The sequence below is a fragment of the Phragmites australis genome, chromosome 11 (genome assembly GCF_958298935.1).
Source record: "Phragmites australis chromosome 11, lpPhrAust1.1, whole genome shotgun sequence".
Classification (NCBI taxonomy): domain Eukaryota; kingdom Viridiplantae; phylum Streptophyta; class Magnoliopsida; order Poales; family Poaceae; genus Phragmites; species Phragmites australis.
Genome location: NC_084931.1, coordinates 20783423 through 20801784, shown reverse-complemented (window position 1 = coordinate 20801784; position 18362 = coordinate 20783423). Strand labels below are relative to the sequence as shown.

General features: G+C 43.1%; 2 protein-coding genes across 3 annotated transcripts; both read left to right on the top strand.

The window, feature by feature from the left end:
* The first annotated feature begins 3041 nt into the window (after positions 1-3041).
* Positions 3042-11340, top strand: LOC133883829 (uncharacterized). 2 transcript variants are annotated; one of them, XM_062323213.1, is made up of 14 exons: positions 3042-3229; positions 3314-3415; positions 3513-3545; positions 3688-3755; positions 4066-4163; positions 4342-4393; positions 6192-6284; positions 6843-6953; positions 7772-7970; positions 8579-9030; positions 9402-9511; positions 9719-9777; positions 10245-10432; positions 10848-11340. In XM_062323213.1, exons 1-14 carry the CDS (start codon positions 3172-3174, stop codon positions 11034-11036), a joined length of 1812 nt encoding a protein of 603 aa, XP_062179197.1. In that variant the 5' UTR covers positions 3042-3171; the 3' UTR covers positions 11037-11340. The 2 variants fall into 2 exon arrangements, with proteins under 2 accessions (XP_062179197.1, XP_062179198.1); XM_062323214.1 differs by lacking the exons at positions 3042-3229; positions 3314-3415; positions 3513-3545; ... (1 more) ...; positions 4066-4163; positions 4342-4393 and adding an exon at positions 4872-5537 and having other exon boundaries at positions 10848-11335.
* A 2758-nt stretch (positions 11341-14098) lies between these two features.
* On the top strand, positions 14099-14617 carry LOC133884049 (uncharacterized). The gene has a single exon (XM_062323446.1). The coding sequence runs from the start codon at positions 14099-14101 to the stop codon at positions 14615-14617; it is 519 nt and encodes a 172-aa protein (XP_062179430.1).
* The last annotated feature ends 3745 nt before the right edge of the window (positions 14618-18362 follow it).

Genomic DNA, 18362 nt, shown 5'->3' with positions numbered 1-18362 from the left:
TACAATTTACTAAATAATGTATATAAAACCGAATAACTCCAACATTAATATTTGGTGGGGATTGTTGATAGTTTTATTAATTTTAATGTTTTCCTGGGCTTTTCTTCTGGGTTGGGCTTCTGACCCATTTGCTTTGGCGGGCCCAACCCCATGCAGTGAAGCACAAATGGGCATCAGCTCTGCTAGGTCAAGTGAGCAGGGAGGATGCATGTGCTTGGTGAGAGAGGGGGTTGGTGACGACCAATGGGGAGGCGGCGGCGCAACCACCTCTGATTCCCTCGGGATCGTGGGCTGGATGGTGTCATTGCTGCATCTATATGGGTGGCTAGCTCCTCCCTGGAAGAGTGCAGAGAAAAACTCGATTTTCCCCTTCCTCCCTCACTATTTTCCTCTTTGATTCGGTTGACATTTTTGATTTGGAGTTGAGTGGATCTCATGCTCCGGCCTTGGTGCTTCGGTGCTTGAAGAGGTTGAGTGGGAGCAACTCCTTTGTTGTTGCTTCTTGGAGCTGTACACGCCGAGGCTCACCCGCACACGCTGACGCGGTGTGGTGAGGCTTTGTATCTCCATCTTCCTCACTGGCGGCAACGATGGTGAATTATATTTCCGGGGCAGTGGCTTCTTTGTCGTGCTTTGCCTCGATTAATTTTGCTTTTAAACGAATCTCACTATGAGTATTTCGGTTTCACTCCTCCTTTCCATCTCTCTGTTAATCTGGACGGCTTGGGTGAAGTGAAATGCTCTTGATGATAATAGTACAGTGAAATTGGGTTGATCTGAGCACATTAGTTCAGGCATGTGTAGTTCTCAAGTTATTAGTTTTGTTTGGTTGATTCTCTAAACGAGTGATGCTTTTGGTCCAGTTTGGTCACTTGTGAATGATGTACTATATGAACTCATTGTCCAGATTAGTTAGTGAATGAGTTGTAGAGCTGCTGCTCTGTGGTCGTTCTGATTATAGCTATAATTTGATTTTATTCTCTGAATCTATGTACTTTGGAATAGAACAGTAGCACCGTCACCTTAATCTTTCTTCCAGAGTTGGTATACAGGTTCTGAAACTAGTTGAAGGCTTAGATTCTTCCTAATTTATGATGTGTAGCTTGCATTATTTAGGGGGCACAATTTTACGGTCATGGGGCCATTTGTTGTAAACAATCTGAGAGCTCTTTTGTCTATTTGATTCATTTGCTGTTTAGATGACTTAGTACACATATTTATTATTCTTATCACTTGGGAACTACAGTTGATCACTTGTGATATCATATGTAATGGAGATGATATGTCCTGCTCTTGTACTTTTGGTTTTGAAATATTGATGTCCATGCTCATTTTATCGCATTATATACAGCAAAGATGATCAGAGAAAACTCTAAGTGATGGCTAATCTATGGATCGGCGACACTGACACTAATTTACTGGTTGTGCTACCTCCGGGAGAAATCATGAAGATCGAATCATCTTCTAGGGGCATCACAACGGAAGCTGTAGAGGCGGTAGCTTAGGAACATCGTTAGCCTAATACCATGTAAGATGAAGAATATACTATAATGGATGATTTGCATTATATCTTATAGGTTATTTATATAAAGTATATGGTGGTTTAGATATCAAGTAATCTTAAAAATAAGATGAAATTAATCATACTCTACTATAACAATTGAATCGTTATCATATACTCTAACACTAACATACTTATATGTTATCGTCGTGTTCACTTCATTGAGTCGACAGCCTACTACCGATAGTTGATTTGGTAACTTGCACGGGAAATTTGGTAATACCGATGAAAACTAATGTCAGATGGTGGCAATTTAAAAGCAAGGAGTAAATAGCTCATCCAAAGTTTGGCTCACTTCAAATGTTTGACGGCCACCATCCGGATATCGTTTCTCCTGCGAATTTTGTTGCCTTGTGTAGGTCTTAGCTACGATAGTACTACAATTTATCTAGGCTCCTTCAAGTATCCATCATCAAACATGCCTTAGTTCGGTTTGGGCACGGGTGCAGACGGAGGAGCGAGTGGGACACAATGCACTGCATGCCGCTTTCTGAAAACAGTTATTATAGATATCTTCATCAAGTATGTGTGGAGGTTTAGCAATAGAGTAAAGGTTAGATAAAAATTATATGTTTGTTAAATCTCTTTGCTTAGTTGGTGTACTGTGATTATATGGTAGATGGAGTCTACATCTTAACGAAAACTCTATAATAATTATTTATGGATGTAGCAGTTGGAATATTCTATTTTATTATTAAAAAATACCTTCTGTTCGATTTAAATGTTACCATCAAACAGGTATGAATGAAATTTCCTGTGCCAACCACTTATCTCGAATGACAGTAGATACAAACCGGTTGGTGCCCAGATGGGTTAAGCCCAAGAGGGCTTGTAAAGAATGGGTCTTAGTAGTAGCAGCCTAGCCCTTGGGATCACACGCTCGGTGACTCCGGACATCATAGGGTTGTTTGGTTTTTTTTATTTAACAAGTCAATCCAAAATTTAGTTAGAGGCTAAATTAGTATAGTGTCAAATTTTGATGATTAAAATAATGTATAGTTTGAGGCAAAGTTAAAATTTGATCGGTTAAAATTTTTACGGATGATTTGCTAAAAACGTTATAGAAAAATTTTGATTGGCTAAATTTTTGAAGACATAACTAAACTTTAGCCTCAAATAAAGACTAAATTTTCAAAACACAACTAAAATTTAACTTGACTCCCACCTACCTCTAACCAAACAGCCCCATAAAAATCAGACTTAAATCCTCTATCTTTACATAGCAAAATTACCGTGCTACAGCATCCATATTTATTGCTACAGTGATGCTACCATATCCACTGTACAGTAAATTCATCCTAGTTAGTAATTTACTGTAAATTACTATACCAGCACTCATATTAAAATACTATAGTATGGTGAATTCACTCCGTAAAGTTAGAGGATGCCGGTCCATAAAACCCAAGTCCCTCCCTGCGCGCGTGTATTTCCGCCTCTTCCCGCCCAAACTCCAAATTCCGTCCCCCCCCCCCCCCCCCCCAATTTCGCTTCCCACGAAGAACGCGAGAAATCCAATCCGACCCACCACGATCCCATCCAATCCACCTAAGTTCGAGTTCCCCCTGATCCCCAAGCCCCAATCCATCCCAACAGCGACCGGTGCTTCTCAGATGGGGAGGCCACGGAAGACGAAGGCCGAACCGGAGCCCGCCTCCGCCTTCTCGATCGGTGCGCGGAGCCCTACCCCTGATCGGTATTGTTTACCTGCTCAGATTGCACAGAAGGCAGCTCTTTTTTTTTTTGGTTTTCTAGGCAACTGCAAGGTGGAGATCCACGGGAGTGGGCTGAGGTGCCAGTCCGCGGAGCAGGGGCTCACCATCTCCGGCTCCAGGGGCGCCAAGATCGTCGTCTCTGGTACGCTGCGAGGATGCGCATACAGTTTCGTGATTTAATTGAGACGGCTGTTTAACGTTCCGCTGACATTTTTGTGTGGGTGATGATGCTTACACAGTCGATGGGGCTAAGAGCGCTTCGGATGGCGTCGGTGAGTGGGTGTTTTTTTTTTAATGAAGGAAGTTGTGGTGTCTGCAATTGTTTTCTTCTGATTGGGCAAGAGAAAATGGGAATTGGATTGGATTAACTGGTGATTCTATTAACTGCTACCTGTGATTTCGTATTGTATGTAGGCAAGGGATCTGATTTCATCCTCCTCAATCCAAGTGACGCAGATAGTCACACCAAGTCCTTGCTTCAGGTAATCAAATTCGTAACATTCGTTTAAGCATTTCGTCTTAAGGAATAACATATGTACTTTACCAAAAGTTTACATTTCTACATTGGTAGAACGCCTAGTTGCACACCGATATGAGCAGATGAGGAAGTTTTCTTCAAAGGCAGTGTTCAGAAAATAAAGTTGTGGAAATTGTGACTATGAGCTTCTCCCATGCTAGAAATGATATATGTGCCAATATTGTACTGCAGGCACATGTTTTAACAGTTAGTGCTCTATCATTCTCTGCAAATGCTAGGATAGCTCATGTCCATTGTTCCCATGATCTTTTCAGGAAGTATTAACACTTTATAAGCAAGAACTTCCTACTATGGATTATGCTGCTGATACTGGGAGAAAGTCTGGGTTTCTCGAAAAATGCACAACCAATGGGTACAAACTTTTTCTCTCTTGATCTCAAATGATTTCATAATCATAGAATATCGCTTACGATTTCCGACTCATGGTACTGATAGAATTTCTTTTACTCGAACTTTGCATTGACAATACTATTGTATTTTGTTTACAAGAGTATAAAGAGTTAATGTTCTGATTTCATGTCCTTTCCCAGGAAGTACATGACTCTAATTCTGATATCTAAATCGGCTGCACAGCATGAAGAGGTAAACATCTTCACCATTTTACCGACATGTTGTCCCATTTGACTGCACGGTGTGTAAACACTACTTCGGGGTGGTTTTTCTGACTCTGACCACTTGTTTGATATTATTGAATATATTATGCAAAATATTCTGATATCTCACTAAACAGAAAATTTGCCATAAATTAAACCAAGAGACAAGAATTTTAAAATGCTGTAAATCAAGTGGAGATTGTTCAGAGATTGTTAAGTCCAAGTTCGTAATCGAGTCGAGTCACTAGAGGACTAACTTGTCGAGTTGGTTGACTAGTCAACTGACTAGTGGCGACTATCCTTGACCAGTCTACAGCATGAAATAATTGAAGAATATGTACATCTTTGCAGCATAAAATTAAGATGAAAACAACATAAGTAGACAATTACTTGGTTATTTACTTGATTTGAGCAGAACATATAGTTCCTTGTCAGTTTCTACGCTTAAAATTTAGAGGCAAGACCAAGTCGCCTGCCTAGGGACCCAAGACTAGTCGCCCTAGTTGACGATTAGTCACTCAGGTCGGCCAACTAGCTCCTCTAGTTGAGTCATTCCGTGCAGTCGTTACCCATGTGCTGACTGGATGACTAATCATGGATTAAGCAATGACTTTAAAACATTGGTTAAGTCTACCAATCAATTCAGCTTGAAAATGTATTGAAATTTGAACCATGGAAGCGGTTGTGGAAATCTTGGGCGCCTCTGGGGTGCAAAATTTTCCTATGATTAGCCATCAAGAACAGGTGCTGGACTGCGGATTGTCTTGCTCGTCGGGGTTTACCTCATCCACCTTGATGCCCTTTATGCGATCAGGAAGAGGAGACAATTCAACATTTGCTCACTTTCTGTGTGTTCTCTCGGCAAGTTTGGTTCCAGGTCTTGGCCAAAATTGGTTTGCAACAGCTCACTCCCCAACCGTCTGATCTTTGCTTCAGCATCTGGTGGCGAACAGCGACGTCTCAAGCTCCAAAAGAACATCGCCATGGGCTAAACTCATGGATCATCCTCTCAGCTTGGTGTATTTAGAAACATAGAAACAAATGCGCTTTTCATGGTCGAGTGCTGGAAGAGCAACGGCTGGAGGGTGCGATTTGGAACGAGTCTGTGCTTTGGACCGTGGCTAGCGCGAGGGGTTTGTCTGTGCTGCTAGTTTGATGTGTCTTCTTTTTTAGGGTGTTGGGTTTTTTTTCCTTTTTTGTCTGTCTCCTTCTCTTCTTTTCGTTGTATTTTGGGGTTGTGGCGCTTTTTTGGGTTTGTTTTGGTTGTGACGCTTTTTTGGGTTTGTTTTTGAGCTCTTGAGCTCCGGTTGTGGTCCGTTCTTTTCTCCTTAATATAATGACAGACAGTTATCCTGCTGGTTTCGGGAAAAAAAGTATTGAAATTTGATTGCCATAATCTGTTTCCTTTTTCTTTGGTGTATGTCTTAACTATCCTACTTTTATGCCACTTCCAATTATTTTACCACTTCCTCTCTTGTGCAAACATGTATAGCCAGTGTGCACCATGATTGTAAGATGTTGGGAACCTAAATTTCTACGAATAACCTTTAAGAACTACGAAGTAATTAAATTAGCTACCCTGGATTTTGAATTTTAATTTGTTCCGCTGGAAACGTGTAATTAGATAACCAGTCAACCGCATAATAGTATATTGTACCTAGCGTTCTTAAAAGGGATAGTGTACCTAGTGGCTAGTAGGGATAGAGGAAAGAGATATTCTGCCTATTTGCTTGTACTTGTAAACTATTATGACAGGCTTCACTGAAGATAGCTACTCTTTTATGCAGGTCATAGCTGCTATATCATATCAGATAGTGCCAGCTGACACTCAGTATGCTGAAATACCTCTGGTAGTTGTGAGATCATCTTATCAACGTGTGGTATGCGAACATTTTTTGTTTGTTTTAGGATTCTCATGTAACATCCCTTTCGCAAGTTCCATTCAATTTTATTTGAATTGTCAAGTAAAGTTCAATTGCCTCTGTGGCCTTCTTTACCGTTATCATCTTCTTATTTCTTACTCGAGAGCTGTAACACCCACAAGACGACATAGTATAAAGTTTTCACATCTTTATTTCTACTGGTTTTACACTTCATAGTAGTATATTTATGTTATGTGGGACCAGTAACGGAAACTCCTTTCTTTTAGATTGTTCTGAATGTTATTTTCAATTCAGTAAATCTACCATGCTTTACAACGACTAGTATGAAATGCTGAGGAAAACAATTTTACTTGAAGACATATTTTAGTACTGCTTCCTCAGACCCATACTCTTAAATGGATCTCCCGAAGCCTGCAAAACTCTATTTGTTTGACGCTTCCCATTGTAAATTGACAATTATGGTATTCGTGCAAGAAACAGAATATTGTATGGAATGCATGCCATTGTCTGTGAACTCCTCTTTCAAATGTTTCAATGTTTTGACGTTCGACTCAGGGTATTGGTCAGCTCTTGTATAAGGAACTATACCAGAGGCTTCAAAATGTTGGTGTCACAACAATATTCTGCTGGGCAGATAAGGTCTCTGAAGGATTTTGGCTTAAACAGGCAAGTAAAAGAGGATATTTGATAAGCCCCTTTATTCTTTTTTTTTTGGTGCATAAAATACTAGTGATCTGCAAATGCTATTAGTTAACAATTCATTGCTTGTGTTATTCCTATGATCATATGCCTATGTCCCGAGTTACCAATTTAATGCTCTGAGATTTCAGACACAGGGTATTCTGGCAGGGTGACATGGCAATATGGTGGAAATAAATGTTTGGACTTGTTATGTTATTGTATTCTGCTAGTCTGGAGCATGTACAAATCTTATGCTCCTTCCTTTAAAAAAATCGTATATTCGTACCCCTATCCTGAGTACTTATGAAATGCTCTCTAGTTGCTTGCTTGGTTAGGATGGTTAGTCACGTACCGCCTACTTACAAGTATCCTAATAAATTTCAATTGATAATGACTGAACTTCCTCATCTGCACCATTTTAGGTCATTAGTTTGTTAGTGGCCTCCTTCCTTTTTCGGGGGCATATTTTCCCTTTCACCATTCATTTGAAACATATGCTGCTGGATGCGTTTGGGCCCACACTTTAGTGCGAGAGCCCAGTGGCAAAAGAGAAACTCAACATGCCAGAAAGAATTAAGGTTCAAAATCAGTGTTAAAGAAGAGGAAAATTTCCACTTTGTTATGGAAATAGCTAGGAGGAACCCTAGAATCCAAGCGATAAAAAATACAAGCCGCAGGCTCTAAACATACAGTAGCCTCTTCTGAATCTTTAGATCCTACTCTATCAATAAGTAACTATACTCAATCAAGAACAGTAAGATTGTGCTGCTGAGATCTTGCTCTGTATCTTGAATGCACTGCAGGGTTTCCTATCTGTTGGAGAAGTGGATACTAAAGGTAAGATTCGAAGGATTCCAGTAAGGGATGATATCAAGAGAGCATTATGCTTTCCTGGAGGTTCAACACTTATGGTTGCACATCTTAAGAAGGAATTGCCAACTCTGCAAAAGATTTCATGGGAGAAACCACGAACATCTCCACTCTACACTGTAGCACCAGATAGTAAGCCTACATGACTTTTTAATCATGCAACATCTCAGGTTCTCATATCTCAAATCCACCGTTTCCCAGAGTCTGTGTCCAGGCAAATTCAAGTGTGACGCAAGCTACATGATATAAGCTACTTATACAGTTATTTCTCTAGTGTTTCAGGGACATCCTTTCTTTCCCTTCATTTTGTTGCAAATTTATCTGTGACCATAATTAATCCAAGTTAATATGGAAAATTAGAGGAAACAGCTACGTTATATGCTTTGTTACTTTAGAACATATTAGTAGACCATCCAATCAAAATTTCTGTGATCCACTATTGCGTGCATTCATTCTTGAGAACAATCCAGTGTGAATGTACCTTTACATATTATGTAGACTCAGTGTTCATTTCTGAATTAACTGCTGATGCTGCGAGTGAGAAGCTGAGTTTAGTGAATATTCATGGATATCAGTATCAATCATAATGTACCTATGCATATTAATAATAACCGACAGGCATACAGCATTATAGCTTATTGCCTTTGGTACAAAGGCCAACTTAACATTGTATAAGCTCACGTGCATTTGCAACAAATTCGATTTGGTATGTTTCTACTGATTTTATGAGGTCCTTGCAGGCATCTCTCCTGGTGATACTGTAGTTCCCTCGTGTGAAAATATTGTCCTTAAAACACTTAAACGCCGTAATGTCAGAAAGACTGCAAAGGTGGCAAGAAGTGAAGCTCACACTGATTGTAGTGAAAGTTCATTGTCTGAGCAACAGCCAAAGAAACGTATATATGAAATGTCATCATCATCACTGAAGTCAAAAAGAATAAGATGTAGCAATGATGTCGACCATTGCCAAGACATGAATCAAAATGGTGTACATGACAGTTACCTGTGTGATACCCCTGAATGTGGAAATTCAGTACATCCAATTCCTAACGAGCTTCCTACTCCTAGCATGGGATCTCATTTTGAAATCAAAATATCAGGAGATGACAAGGTCATTGCCAGTTCTAATGGAAGCCCTAAAATCATGCTCATGAATATTGCAGATGAACAAAAGAAGGCACGCCTTACAGAGGTAATGCACATGATATATTTATGTCATTAACGTTAACTTTTGAGAAAATATTAGCAGCATGACTAGGAATCAGGATATCGTCAATATGCTTAATGAATGGTCACTATTTCTCACCATGGAGTAAATTGCAATGCTTTTCCCATACAAAAGACAGCATACTTTTTCATCAGTTTTTTTTAGATGTCATCAAATGAGATTTAAACACAGAAAGTTGAGCATATTAAATGGTAATAACTTTTTTCAAGCTTTTCTTCATCAATTTTTCTCGAGAACACACAAAGCTTGTGAGTCGTTTTTTTTCTTTTTTCATCAGTGAATCGCTTTCCATTTTGTTGCCTTTGAAATATAATAAGCTACCCATTATGGTGCAGGTAGTTGAAATGCTTGGGGGATTTGTTACTTGCGAAGGACATTCATGCACACATATTGTTACTGGAAAAGCTCGCAGGACTATGAATTTCTGTGTTGCTTTGTCCTCTGGGTTCGTGTCCTTGAGCAACCAAATGACACTGTAGATTTTTTTTTTTGAGAACGTGACACTGAAGCTTGTTTCAACCTGTGATAAAATATGGCACCTTATTCTTGACTGAAATCTGAAGTTGAATATGGTGTTTTAACCCTCATATGCTGTGACTTTTCTGGTTTTATATTTATTCAATTTATTCAAAATTTCATATGCTCCTTGCAGAGCTTGGATAGTTTCCCCAAACTGGCTAAAAGAAAGCTTCAGGAAAGGGAAGTTTGTAGGTGAGTTGAAAGTTGACTAGATAACTATCATTGGGTGTGTGTGTGCGCGCATTGAAGAGAAAATATAAATGATGCCGATTCAGGGCCGGCCCTTGGGGGGGGGGGGGGGGTCGAGCGGGGCAGCCACCCCGGGCCCCTAAAACCCAGAGGCCCCATATGTATATATACTGTGTATATTGGTCTAAAAGAAAACTGAAAAAATTAGATCTGGATGATTTATATTTAATAATGATGTCCTATTTTTAATCTCGCTCCGGGCCACCGAAATGTCAGGACCAGGCCTGTGCCGATTGTGGTCTTCTTTAGCGCCTGGGGCCTCTGCTGTAATGAACTATGTCTTGTGGCTTAGACCCTAGAACTAATCCAAACATACTGCTTAGTTTTTTTAAAGAACATTACTTTTTTAAATTCACTGACAAAAAAATTGATCTCCTTATATTCTCTTACACTTTTCTGATATTTTGCAGGAGAAGCACAATATGTTCTGGAAGATGAAGAATATAGGATGCAGTACAAGTCTGAGCTGAGAAATGCAGTTATGACAGCTAAAGAAAGGCCTTGCTCCTTATTTTCTGGCTACACTTTCTGTCTGTCTAAGTACATCCAGCCCTCTTTTGATGTTCTCTCATCCATTATCAAATCTACCGGAGGCAAGGTAACCTCACACTATACTGTATTGTGGCAGCATCTTATATGCCTGAACCATTTTGGAGTGTGGTACGAATTAAGAACTTATCTGGATACCTTACAAACTTCAATGAATCACCCAACGCAACTCCTAATTTGTCAGGCATGAATTTATGCTAAGGCATCTTTAAAGAGTGGATGCTAATAGTAATATTCAAACACGAGCTTACAGGCATGTGATTTTCATGGAAGGAGAATGGTTTTGAAATGATTTTTCTGCATAAAGATGATCCATAAAATATATGTACTGACTTTGAGATGGATTTGGGGGTAAATCACTAAATCCTACATGAGCCATGCTTGGTTCTATGGTCGAAAACATGATTACTCTACTGCTACATTCCAGACTATCTTTGAGTTATTAACGTCTATATGTTTTGCAGATCATAAAAAAATTGAGTGAGTCAGATGACCCATCCAAGACGATCTTCTTGGTGTGTGAAGAGGAGACGGAACTTGCATTGGTTGCGGCAAAAAGTGGCATCAAAACATTCGCCAGTGATTGGTTCATGAGCTGTGTCATGAAGCAGGAACTTGACCTCGAGGCGCCTCAGTTTACTGTATCTCTCTGATGTGCCATCAGTAAAAGCCTCACTTCTGCTAAGATATCTCCTTCGCTCAGAACAGTAAAATCCTCCCTTGCTTTTGTCACAGATTAACACTCCTGTGTAAATATAGCCATTCCCTTATCTCCCTAATTAGTCGTTCCAAAATAGAAAGTAATACATAGTAATGGTCCTGTGAAAATTATAGCTGGCTTTTAATCTAGAAGTTCTGCAGGAACCATTCCAATTTCTACAGTTTTTATTTTATGAAACCTCGGCGCTCAAAAACTGCATTAGTATAAATTTGATCTGATATTGCTTTCATATAATCTTTTTTAAATACAATCTCTCCAGATGGTGGCATGAAACTAAGTGTCGACATCTAATACCAAATACAATGAGACTACTGTAATTTGATGTGTTCCCTTGCCATAACTATCTAACAGTGGCACCATAACTCTCTGACAATTAATTTTTATATGTGATTTGAGACTGCTTTAGTTTGATATGTTCCCTCTCTCCAACAGTGGCACAGATCTCAATGACTTGAGTTTAGAATACATATAATTGTTTGGACACGAATATGTGGATATTGTTCACCAAATAAGATTATAAGAATATTAGTGTGACTGATGCCAGGATGTTGGATTGGAGACAAACCATCGGATGTTCCAATGCAACATCTGAAATAGTGCTTGTAACATGATACAAGTTTGAGAGAGCATTTGTAAATAATTTTCACCCCTTACTCCTTTGGGAACACAGTATTCGGGTGTGTGGTTGACAAAGGATGTTTTTTTAGAATGAAAGGGTTTTTATTCCCCGGTCTCATCCAATAAGTTTCCAGTTTCATCACAAGATGTTTGGCCCAAGGCACCAGATTTTTTTCCTACTCCAGAATGGACCGGCAGTCTTAGAGTTACAAAAAATCATCACTCAACAGTTTTCCTTCTCACTCCCCGACAAATGGAGGTTAACGGTGGAATTGGGCGAAGCATACAATTACAATGCCTACTGGATGAAATTATTTCAAAAAGAATTCATGATAAGCCTTGTTATATCCATTTGCACCTTGGATAACAGCAATGTGCAAAATACCTCTATAAGAAGGAAAAAAACACTTGATTCCCCCTTCATGTCTTGTTTCTGAGTAGAGTCAAGGTGCGAGGAAGCAAGTCGAGTCGAAGGCATGAAACAATCAATTACACGTCTATCAGACATGTAACTATCGTTTGCACCACGGGTGTCGACATGTAACTGCAATTGCAAGTTTTCTAGATTTGGGCGTTTCAACGGATTTTATCAATTTTGAACTTGCTTGTGTTGTGCCCTTGTTGGGTTGTCTCAAGTTCACACTATCACTAGGTACAATAGGGTTATTCTAGGAAACCATAAGAAGAAAACTTCAAATTTAACACGGCAAGTGAGCTGCATATTTATCTATAGACAATTATGCATATAATAAATGATAACGGATAATATTGCCTTAGCGGTGAAGGGAGTAAATACAAGCTTTTCATTTCCCCATCCTTATCCAAATATTGATGGGTTGGTGTGGCAAAATACCAAATATGTCCCTATCCCGACTTATAAATAGACACTCATGAGTAGGGATGTCAATTATACCCAATTATTTGTTTATTCGTAGGTAAATACTCTAATAGGGTGAGGTATGTTCTATATTTAGTACCCACGGGCACGTTCGCGGGCAAAAAAAAACTACCCGACGGGCATACGGGTATGGGTATCTGTAAAGCTTACCCATACATGTGGTACCCGTTTACCCGTCTCACTCACTGACATGCGGGCTCAGTCCAACAGTCCAAGAAATACGGCCACCACCCTATCCCTCAGCCCTCCCGAAGTCTCGAACTCTCAATCCCCATTCATCCTTCTTGTCGCCGTTGTCGCCCAGAGTTTCGATTCCCCGCCGCTTGGTACCCTTCTGCCACCCCAAGGATCCCAGTCGCCCCTCCGTCGCTCGTCCATTGTGGTGGCGCCCCTTCGCCGCTCGCCGCTCGTCCACCGCGGTGCTGCCTGAGCTTCCTCACCATGTTGCCACCCTCTGCTGCCCATCCATCGCCCTTCGCTGCCCATCCACCGCAACGCCGACCCTCTGTCGTCCATTGCTTGTCCACCGTAGCGTCGCCTGAGAGCCCCACAGTGTTGTCGCCCGTCCACCACGACACCGCCCGAGAGCCCCACCATGGCGTCGCCCCTCTGTCGGTCCGCCACTCGAGTGATTCGCCACTCATCGCCCATTCGTCGTCTGCCGCTCAGCTCAAATCCTCGTCAGCCGTCGCTCGTTTGCTCAGCTCAACTCCCATCACCGACTGCCCGTCAGCTCAGATCCAACCGGCCACCGCCCGTTCACAGGTAATCGGGTACCCATGGGCAACAGGTTTGTTCCTCGCTCTTTATCCGTAGGCATTCGTGGGTATGCCTGCGGGCAACTTAAAATTCACGAATACGGGTATGAGAAAGCACTACTCGTACCCGCGATGCCCGATTGCCATCTCTACTCATGAGGTGTCGGCTACCTATAACATAGGTGTAGCAAAAGTAGTATTGAGAACTACATACCATACATGAATCTGTAGAAAAATACGAGCCTAGAAGACTCCAACATATAAGCTTATACTCTACGGTTGTGCGGAAGTTGTAATCAGCCATGGTAAGAGCCAGTTTCTTAACAACCCTGAGCTTCATCCTCGAAGAAGCCGCAATAATCCTCAAAAAGGAAAAAAAAAAAGGGGGCTTTGTTTTCCATATATTGCTCAAGCCAAAGTTTTGCATCTGAACTGAACCATTGCTCAGAATCGGAATTGAATTAATCCTCGAAGCAGCCACAATAATCCTACACAGCGTCGGACAGCCGGACACGCGTGCTGGCGCCAACCGCCATGCACCCCCGGCGTCCCGTCTCTACATAGTATGCAGTAAACCCAGAGCTCGCAGCAAGAACGACCGTCTTCTCTTCCCCCGGCGCCGCCGCCGCGCGCGTCGATCTCCATCCAATCCATCTCGCAGCTCGCACCACGCGTCGCGGTCTCGAAGCCGGCCGGCCTGTGGCTGATCAGGCGGTCGTGATGGCGGCGGCGCCCTGGTGGGACAGCCGCAGCAGCAGCAGGACCCACCTGCCGGTGGCGCGACCGCTGTTCGGCCGGCGGCAGCCGCACCCGCCGCCGGTGCGGCGCTCGGTGGCGCAATGGGAGAGGGACTTCTGCGAGTCCTGCGGGGTTCCCTGGAAGAAGGTGACGGACCCGGACGTGGCGCTCAACGCCGAGGGCGAGTGGGGCCGCGTCGCGCGCTGGGACGACTCGGGCGCCGTGCGGGCGCTGCTCGCCGCCAAGAAGCGGTACTGGGCGGAGATCAACGGCGGGCTCGTGCGCCGTACCGTGCCGCCGCTGCCGGACCCCGACATGTACTGCGACGTGATCGTCGAGGACGGCGGGGGAGTTGATCCTGATCTGGACAAGGAATACGAGGAGGCCCTCCGCGCCATGGAGCGCGCGTGGGAGCGGAACGAGAACCTCAGGGTGCTTACGGCGGCCGAGCTGCCAGACGACTTCGTGCCGGTGGCCACCGGCTGGGACGTCGACGCGTGACGACCTGATTCATGCATGCCTCATGCATGGTGTGCCAAAAATCAACGTGTACCGGCCCGGGCAGGCACTACCCGATGGCTCATGCATGGTGTGCTTTAAGATTAGTACCGTGAAACATGATACGGTAAAAAAATTTGTACGTTTCATTGGAGATTTGTATGAATTTGTGATTCTGAGATGTAATATTTGTATGATTTTGGTTCTGTGCAAACTTCTGAATGTATCTTAGGAATGTTGGGTTCAAAATTTTCATTCGGCATTTGGCTCTGTAGGAAACCCCTGTGTTCAGAGTTCCTAGGATTCGAGTACAGGTGCTGCAAGCGGGGTATCACTGGTAGGTACCACATCACCATCGCAGGATTTCATCTCTTCTTCTCCGCATTGGAAGAAGTGTCTTCTTCGTCACGACCAGCATTACTTTTCTCCTTCTTCGTGTTGGCGGAAGCATCTTCGTCCTCACAATCATCATTCCTCTTGTACCGACTCGCATTGCACACTGGACATCTATCCAAGGCTTCGTACTCTTTACGGTAGAGGATACAGTGGTTCAGATACGCGTGTATTTTTTGCACATCCAATAACAACGGGCAGATAAGCTTCTTCGCCAGATAAGTGGTGGTGGGCAAGGAGTTAGGCTTCGGAAGCATGTTTGCCAAGAGACTCAACAGATCCGAGAAACTCTTATCAGACCATCCATTGCTGGCCTTCAACCTTAGAAGTTCAAGCACCGAATGCAACACCATAAACTCCTTATCACAGCCATTCGATTCCTCATACAAAAGTTCCTTCGATGCCTTTTTAACGCCTCGAAATTATCTAAACCTCTCGTGTCCCTTAAAACATGCGGTTCTGCGTGGCGCAGCATTTCCTCCAGATCAAAGTCAGCATCATCATCCAGATCAAAATCGGCTTCATCATCCATCATAACATCAGTGTCGCCTTCGACTGCTCCCTCATCATCACCATCTATTTGATCAGCAGCGATGTCCTGGTTTGGTTTGCTTGTACGTTGTTCGCCGTGATTGGACCAACATTTGTAATCCTCAAAAAAACCTATCAAGATCAAGTACGATTTGATTATACTTGATTTGTCCCACAATTTCTGGTTCTTGCAGTCAGAACATGGACAGTATATTTCCTTTGTCTTCTTAGTTAAAGCGTCCTTCTCTGCGACTTCAATAAAAACAGAAAGTCCTTTGATGTATATTTCTCCATGTCTTGGCGCATCATACATCCATGCTCTGTCCATCTTTAACTTCAACCACAAAATTAGATACATTAATTAATTAATTTGAAAACCAAAATTAAAAAGATTATTTTTAAAAGGAAAATACGGGCTAATTATGATTATAATATGTCTACGCAATTGAATCTACATTAACGTAAATTTATGACTCAAAATAACGTGAATTCATTACTCTCTCTCTCCCTCTCCCTCTCCCTCTCCCCTAGATCTAGAGAAAATATTCTCATTCATGATGAAACCTCCTAAGGCTAAATATCACATTCTAGATACATTTTTAAAATATAATACTAGAATCATGTGAATCTACACAATTAAATCAATATTGCAACAAATTTGAGCTAATTTGATGATCAAAATGGCAAGAACCATGAGCATCTCTAGATCACATTGAAACTCTAATTTAGCCTTAAATCTAAATCTAAACTTCAAAAAAATGCAAGCTAGGGATGAGATATACATACCTTATTTGGCTCCTTCAAGAAAATCAAAAACAAAACCTTCCCCTCTATTTTCTAAATCAGCCGCCACAGTAAATGCTTACTGTTTCGAACAGTAAGTCTGTCTGAATGGAGCTGGCCAAGAAGAAGCAGTATTTATGGAGTATTTGCACAAGCGGTCGACTTAAGAAACTAATTTCCATAGGCGATTCCTTAAGTGGATTACCAGTGCAAATGAGATCTATTTTCACAGGCGGTCCATGTAAGGAACCGCCTGTGGAAATTACTTTTCACAGATGGTCCTCGACCGCACGGGGTCGCAGCCACTTTCTCAAACGGTTCTTTCTACGAACCGCTTGTAGAAATCAATCATAGGTGTCTCGAAAAATAGATTTTGTAGTAGTGATAGTATGCAGTAAACCCAGAGCTCGCAGCAAGAACGACCGTCTTCTCTTCCCCCGGCGCCGCCGCCGCGCGCGTCGATCTCCATCCAATCCATCTCGCAGCTCGCACCACACGTCGAGGTCTCGAAGCAGGCCGGCTTGTGGCTGATCAGGCAGTCGTGATGGCAGCGGTGCCCTGGTGGGATAGCCGCAGCAGCAGGAGGACCCACTGCCGGTGGCGCGACCGCTGTTCGGCCGGCGGCCGCCGCACAATTCTTGGGTTGGATGAATTATCGGAGGAGGATCGTTTAACTGTAGCAAGAGCACGAAAAATTGAGCGGTTCTTATCACAACCGTTCTTTGTGGCAGAAGTTTTTACCGGTTCTCCAGGAAAGTATGTTGGTCTTGCAGAAACAATTAAGGGATTTCGAATTTATGCCAACTATCAAGGAATTCCTAAGGTTTTGAGCGGAATGGCAATTGCTATTCTTTCTACTTCTCAAGGTATAATGACAGATCGAGAAGCTAGACCCGCCGTTGCGGCGCTCGGTGGCGCAATGGGAGAGGGACTTCTGCGAGTCCTGCGGGGTTCCCTGGAAGAAGGTGACGGACCCGGACGTGGCGCTCAACGCCGAGGGCGAGTGGGGCCGCGTCGCGCGCTGGGACGACTCGGGCGCCGTGCGGGCGCTGTTCGCCGCCAAGAAGCGGTACTGGGCAGAGATCAACGGCGGGCTCGTGCGCCGTACCGTGCCGCCGCTGCCGGACCCCGACATGTACTGCGACGTGATCGTCGAGGACGGCGGGGGAGTTGATCCCGATCTGGACAAGGAGTACGAGGAGGCCCTCCGCGCCATGGAGCGCGCGTGGGAGCGGAACGAGAACCTCAGGGTGCTTACGGCTGCCGAGCTGCCAGACGACTTCGTGCCGGTGGCCACCGGCTGGGACGTCGACGCGTGACGACCTGATTCATGCATGCCTCATGCATGGTGTGCGAAAAATCAACGTGTACCGGCCCGGGCAGGCACTACCCGATGGCTCATGTATGGTGTGCTTTAAGATTAGTACCGTGAAACATGATCCGGTGAAAAAAAACGTGTACGTTTCCTTGGAGATTTGTATGAATTTGTGATTCCGAGATGTAATATTTGTATGATTCACTATCGGAAATGATGTGTACGCTGAGTGCCTATGTGTATACCGAGTGTATTATATCGGGCACTCGGCAAACAACCACCTACGCCGAGTGCCCGACTAACGCACTCGGCAAACAATTAAGCACTCGGTAAATACCTCAACAAACACTCGGCAAACAACAGCACTCGGCAAAATAGAGAAAAAACACTCGGCGAATTCGGGCACTCGGTAAACAACGCGCCACGTGTCCCTCCGTTCGGCGGCTGACGGCGAGTCGTCGCTTTGCCGAGTGTCGTCTAACGGACTATGTTTGCCGAGTTCCCGATACGAAGCACTCGGCAAAAGATTTTTTTTCTTTGTTTTCTTTTTGGTTTCCTTTTGTTCTCTTTTCTTTCTCGTAATAACAACCAACCAAAGACCGCCACACATCGATTCCGGTACTACTACAGTATGGTTTAAGGATGATATTGTTATGGACTTGGAGTTAGAATTCAGTCGTGCTTCAAGATTGAGATGCAGCAGATGTTGACTCCTGGGAGCGGCCC

Coding starts and splice junctions, on each gene's coding strand:
- LOC133883829 (XM_062323213.1), top strand. CDS start 3,172: ATGGGGAGGCCACGGAAGACGAAGGCCGAACCGGAGCCCGCCTCCGCC. Junction 3,546..3,687: donor GAGCGCTTCGGATGGCGTCG/GTGAGTGGGTGT, acceptor TATTGTATGTAG/GCAAGGGATCTGATTTCATC. Junction 7,971..8,578: donor CTACACTGTAGCACCAGATA/GTAAGCCTACAT, acceptor AGGTCCTTGCAG/GCATCTCTCCTGGTGATACT.
- LOC133884049 (XM_062323446.1), top strand. CDS start 14,099: ATGGCGGCGGCGCCCTGGTGGGACAGCCGCAGCAGCAGCAGGACCCAC.